This window comes from Cicer arietinum, chromosome 2, assembly GCF_000331145.2.
Source record: "Cicer arietinum cultivar CDC Frontier isolate Library 1 chromosome 2, Cicar.CDCFrontier_v2.0, whole genome shotgun sequence".
NCBI lineage: Eukaryota > Viridiplantae > Streptophyta > Magnoliopsida > Fabales > Fabaceae > Cicer > Cicer arietinum.
The window spans coordinates 9106011-9112721 of record NC_021161.2 but is presented as its reverse complement, the minus strand read 5'-3'; the positions used below and the strand labels follow the sequence as shown (position 1 = coordinate 9112721).

The window sequence follows — 6711 nt, the reverse complement described above, 5'->3', positions numbered from 1 at the left end:
TAAACAATGGGCAAAAAGCATATTATTATGATTGCATTAGTAATTAGCGTTCTAGAAATAAAGTGGACCAAGTTTTGAATTTTGAATTGAAGGGTAAAAATTAAAGTCTAAACCGAAAAAAAAATTTATTTAATTATGATGCAACACTAATGATGTCAGAGCTTCACACTTATACAAATGTAACTTGAATATAATATCTTATATTCGAATTCATAATTTTACAGTTGTGTGTGAGTTTCTATGTTAATTATACTATCTTATTTATAAACAAATAAAAAAAATTATAAAAGTGAATTTTCAAAGAGATTGATTTCATTTATAGTGTTTAAAATTGAAATTGATTCACATAAATTAAGTATAAAAAAGATTCTTTTATGAATAACTAAAGGTACCATTTTTGTTCACTTTATGTAAAAGGAAAACTAGTGACTATGTTATTTGTTCTTTTGAGAAATTTCAATAAACTCTTTAAATGTTTGGAATTTTATTTTTATTTTAATTATTCAACATTGATTGAAATACAATATGAGAAATTATGAAAAATAAATATTAGTGTTTAAATTTAAATTTGATTTGATTTTGGAACAAATCTTTAACCTTGACTTAATTTCCAAATCTTGTTGGTTGTTTCCTTAATCCAAAATACAATAAGTATACATGAAATAAAGATTTTGGATTTAGATTTAACACATATTTGATTTGATTTGGATTTTTGAAATAAAATCAAATCTTTTTAATTGGATATATAATCTTTCAATTATTATATCATATTTTGCAGTTTGATTTCTATTAAAAAATATTTTTACATGAATTTTATTTTTGGTAACTAAGTGACATGAAAATATTATATATATTTGGTTATTATATATATTTGTGGCAGATTTGATGCCTTAACAATATCGTGAACAAAATAAAATTTGAGTCTTTTATTTTGAGAAGTAAATTTTTTAGAATTGTTTGTCTATTTATAAACATAGTAAAATTTGTTATTTTAGTTTGGGAAACATTAATTCTAGAATTATTTATTCTTTTATTTAAATAGTCGCATCATTAAATATATAATCGAACCGATTTGGCATAAATAACTTTTTTTGCATTACAAGATTTAATTTTTTTTATTTGATTTGAGAATATATGGTTTATAATATGATTATAATATTTGGAACTATTATTATTATTATTGAAGTTTTATGAAATAATATTTATTTTAATCATGTTTTTTAGTTGATTTTATGCTAAATTTATTTGCTTATGAGTTTGTACTCAGATTGAATATGTCAATTAGTCTCATGACTATCAAGTGGAGTCGTAAACGAATATGAACTATATTTGTGGGCAGTGCTTTATAAATTTAAGACATTTCTCATTTAATTTAATAAATTATTTAGTAATTTCGTTTGAGTTGGTTGATAAAATATGTTGCCGAAATAATCTTTGTTGCGTAGATTTAATTCATTTGAACTAACAAAATATGTAGTATAAAATCATTCATGTGTGTTGTTGTTGGCTAGAAGGAAAACAAAATTTGACCGAATAATTGCAATATGTTGCCATTGAGTTGGTTGAAACAATATGTTGCCAAAGTAACTTCAATTGCATAAATTTTATTCAATTGGATTTATAAAAGATGTAGTGTCAAATTATTCATGTGAGTTGTCGTTGGTCCGAAAGAAGACACCATTTGCATATAGAATATAAGATGTCTAAATGTGACTATTATTTGAAAGGACTTATCACCAATGTTTGATCATTACATCGAGAGTAACATTTGCAATTAAATTGTGCACATCTCTATAACCAATTTTTTATGTGCCTACTAATGTTGTGTGTTTAATTAAAATCTTTCAATTATTTGACCAACTTAAATCCAAATCTATGATGGTAAACATGTGACAATTATGATGATTTATTTTTTAACAATACTATTTATGTTTGATAATTGTAACAAATATCACTAGCATATATGATATTATTATCAAAAGACTTGATAATAATGATTCACTTTGTATTTTAGTGATTATATTTCGTTACTCCAATTCTCTTCAATTAATATAGTTTATGTATATGATAAATGGAATTAATTTTTATTTATTAAAAGTTATTACTTTTAAGACAAATAAGAACATCAATATTATTATTGGATCTCGATCTTGTATAAGAATGGTGTTGCTTAAAAAAAACACTTAGAGCAAATGTACACTATCAAATAAAAGATTATCATATCCAAATGAATTAATTAGCAAGTATCAAACCAATTAAAATTATTTATTATTTAGATTAACAATAATAGTTAATCATCTGATACATCACATGGGTCTAAAATGTGTTATTTTTTAAAAATTGTGGCATCTATCTAATTATGTTATTATATAAAGCTCATCGTAAAAAAGTCTTATGAATATCAATATACATTCACACAAGAAAGAAAAAAAAAACTATTCTTTGTCATACACTAAGTGTTTGTGTCAAGTGTGAGTTAAAAGTCTCACATTAGTTAAAAAAAAGTGAAAATTGAGCAATATACAGGTGAAAGAACTCATATACCTATTGTCTTAAAGTTTTGAGTAAAGATGTGGTGTTCAACCCACCTGTGTGGTTACTCTTAGCCCAATGTGACGATCATTTGGACCCCGTTATGACCAATAGTGGTATCAGAGTATGGTTTAGCTTGGTGGGGAGAGGAAATGGAGCATGGTTTGGCTTGTTGGTTTCAAGTGTAAGCCACATTGACTAATGTCTTAAGGTTTTGGGTAAATATGTAGTGTTAAATCCAGATGTGTGGTTGCTTTGGGCTCAATGTGATGATCCCCGGACCCCCTCATGACCCAACAATGGAATCAAAGCCAATGGTTGAGAAGAGTTTGACCGGATCCTTGAATTGAAATTCTTCTTGATCAAGAGTGTTCAAGCAATGTGTCATATTGTGCGAAGTCAACGAGAGTGCAACTATATGTGGATGAAATAGCTTCTGCATGTGAGGGGAAGCATTCACATATGAATCGATTGACTCACACTAGGGACATATTGTTGGTGTCAAGTGTGAGTTAGAAGTCTCACATTGGTTGAAAAAATGAAAGTTGGAAAATATATAAGTTGAACGACCCATATAATCATTGCCTTATGGTTTTGGATAAAAATGTATTGTTCAACCCATTTGTATAGTAGCTCTTTGTCAATTGTCATGATCCCCCATATCTAGAGAGGGGTGAATAGATTCTTTCCACGCAATGGATAAAATGATTTTTTTTTTTTTTTTTGCAAAAGGAAAATTATGCTTATTGGAACTATTAATGAAACTTTTGAGATAAAACATAGACTTTCATAACAATAGTTCAATGTTTTAATTCTCTAATTAAAGAGAGACTTCAATTAGGTAATTACTAAAGATCAATCAAAAATCAATATCCAAATTGAATAACCCTTTGAATAAGATCTACACCAAACTTAATAACACAAAATACTAACACTAAGAACTAAAACAATGCAAAGATTTTGATGAACATTAACAAAAACATCTACACTAACACTAACTTTGTTTTTTACCTGATGTCTAAAAAATAAGATGAAAAATTAATTTTAAATACAACTAAAAGTCATACTAAGAACATAATTTTTATTAATGTTCTTGAGACATGTTTCTCAACCAATTTGTGAAGCAATTTTCTGCAGATACTAAATCAGAAAATTTATCAACAACTTCAAACAACTTAAGAGCATAAATTTCTTTACATTGTCCAAAAATTACTTTTCAAAGTCAAAACTTTTCATAACCAATTAGTTGCATAAATGAAAAAAATTAGGAGAAAAGGGAAACAACACCACATTTTATCTTGTTCTTCTATCAATCCGATAAAATATTATCTTCTACTAATGTAAATGATGAGTTGTTATAATTACATTAACAAGCTCCTAGAGCCAATTGAACAAACACTATTTGATTCAATCCCTTCGTCTCCTTATGAATCTTGAAATCTTCAATTCTTGAAAAACCCTTCAAAAATCACCTTGAATCTCAATTAATACAACTGCAAATCCAACCTCAATGAAGTCTTCAGCATTCAAAAATGGTGTCAAGCATTCTGAAATGGAAATTTTTCTAGAGAATTCATTCTTCAACTTTTGTTTTGTGGAGACCCACCGACCGCCACCAACATTCAAAAATGGAAAATTTTCCTAAAAGTGATAATTCATCTGAAATGTTGGTGAGTGTAACCAGTGGTTGAAGGAGGAAGGTGGTCAGAGAGGTGCAATTCTGGTGGCCAAAATTCAGGCAAAAAGCACCAATCATGAGAATACTTGTTTGTATTCAGTATATTATGATTAATGAGTTAATTTGATTTTAGTACAAAAAAATTCACATATATTGATAAGAAATTCTCTTTAAAAACAATATAATTTTTCTCTTATTTCCTCTAACACTTGGATCGATGAACCGCACTAGCTACAATGACATCTCGTAAAAAAAATGTTTTTTTTTTTGAGTTATTCATGATTAGAATCTAATAATATGAAGTCCTAAACAAAAATATAATTATCCATTTCATTTTAATTTTATCTAACATTCTTACCATTGTTTTAGTTTTTCCAGTACTTTTTAAATTGTTGGTATAATAACTTTAATATAAAAAATCTTGGTAATCAATTAATTCATTATTTTTCATATGATTTAGAGTGGACCGTTACCCAAACAATGTCGGTATTATTAGAAGTTATAAATAATTCAAATTTTTTTGGGCCAATTGATTGGTTCCACATTGTACCCCATATAAATACTTTTGTGTGTATTGTAGAAAAGACTAATGTCATTTTGATAATATAGTGAAAAACAGAAAATAACTCTCTTCCATAATCTCTCTCTTTTTTCCATCATCTTCTCAAACACCAAAGTTTTCAATTATCGATTTTTCACCATTGATTCACCCTCCACTCTTGATTGTGTTCCAGCATCTAGCATCAAGAGCCTAGTTCAGATTCAATTCCCGCTGCAAACATGTCCGTTTCCAATGACAAAATCCCTACCAACCTTCCGATTCTTGATTCGAAGAATTATGACAAATGGCACAAACAAATGAAAGTTTTGTTTGGATATCAAGATGTTCTTGATATGATTACCGATGGCATTACTCCTCTTAGTAAAGAGGCTACAGCAGCTCAACAAGCGAAATTCAAGGAAGATAAGAAGAAAGACTACAAGGCCCTTTTCTTGATCCATTCTTGCGTCGATAGTGACAACTTCGAAAAGGTTGGCGATTACGACTCAGCGAAGACAGCTTGGGGTATTCTTGAGAAAGCTTATGTTGGTGCGGATAAGGCGAAGGTGGTGAGGTTACAAACTCATAAGCGGCAGTTTGAGTTACTTCAAATGGAAGACAAGGAAACAATTAACGATTACGTGACGCGTGTGACGCGCTTGGGGAATCTAATGAAGTCGTGTGGTGAAGCCGTTTCCAAACAGAACTTTGTGTCAAAGGTATTGCGTTCTTTAACACCAAGATTCGATAATATTGTGGTGGCGCTTGAGGAATCGAAGGATCTCAAGACAATGACGAAAGATAAACTTCAAAGTTCATTGGAAGCTCATGAACAAAGAATGGACGAAAGAGGAAACGATAAAGCCAAAGCGGAAGTTGCTTTGCAAGCCCGTTTCAACGAGAAGAATAAGAAATCGAAAAGGAAATGGCCTTCTAGAGGAAAGAAAAATTTCCAGAATTTTGATGAAAAAGAGTCAAAAAATTCAAGGAAAGGTGAGGGCAGTTCAAAAGGTGGTGGTCAAGACAACTACAAGTCGTTCGACAAAAGTATCAAGAAGTGTTACAATTGTCAAAAGATTGGGCATTTCGCAAGAGAGTGTAGAGCGAAACCAAGGGAGAATCATGCGGATAAGGCTAAGGTTGCTAGGCAAGACGTGGATTATGATAACACGGTTCTTGTGATGATCATGGAAGAGAACTACGACATTAAAGAGGTGTTGGACAACAATTGTGACAAGAGGAAGTTGCTGGACAACAACTATTGCAGTGCATAAAAATCTGCAAAAATGCATTCGGAGAAAAGCGCAATGGTAACAGTTCGAGATGGAGTCCAAGGGAGAAATGAGTGGTACTTGGACTCAGGTTGTTCGACACATATGACAGGAAGAAATGATTGGTTCGTGAAGATCAATCAAGCCACGCGAAGTATAGTGAAATTCGCAGATGATACGACATTAGCGGCCGACGGTGTCGGTGATGTTTTGATCATGAGAAGGGATGGTGGTCATTCCTTGATCAAAGATGTGCTATACATTCCAGGAATCAAGTGTAATCTCCTGAGTATTGGTCAATTGCTTGAGAGGAATTACATGATTCGGATGGAAAACAAGGTTTTGCGCGTTTTGGACCAAAACGGTGTTTTGATCCTTAAGGCTCCTATGGATGCCAATTGGACTTTCAAGATTGAGTTGGAAATCATGGAGCATAGGTGCTTAGCTACAGCGACAAGTCGTGATGAATGGTTGTGGCCCTACCGTCTTGGACACTTGAATTTTCGAGATCTCAACGCGTTGCAAAAGTATGAGATGGTGACCGGACTGCCTAGTATCAATGTTCCAGCTGAGATATGTGAAGAGTGTGTACAAGGGAAGCAACACAAGAATAGTTTCAGCAAAGATGCAGGTCATAGGACCAAACGTCATCTTGAGGTGGTGTATTCCGATGTGTGCGGACCGATGCA

The 6711-nt window shown here is 31.1% G+C and overlaps 1 protein-coding gene across 1 annotated transcript; it reads left to right on the top strand.

Moving 5' to 3' along the window:
- The first annotated feature begins 4990 nt into the window (after positions 1-4990).
- On the top strand, positions 4991-6025 carry LOC140919338 (uncharacterized). Its single transcript, XM_073365339.1, has one exon. The coding sequence runs from the start codon at positions 4991-4993 to the stop codon at positions 6023-6025; it is 1035 nt and encodes a 344-aa protein (XP_073221440.1).
- Positions 6026-6711: the final 686 nt, after the last annotated feature.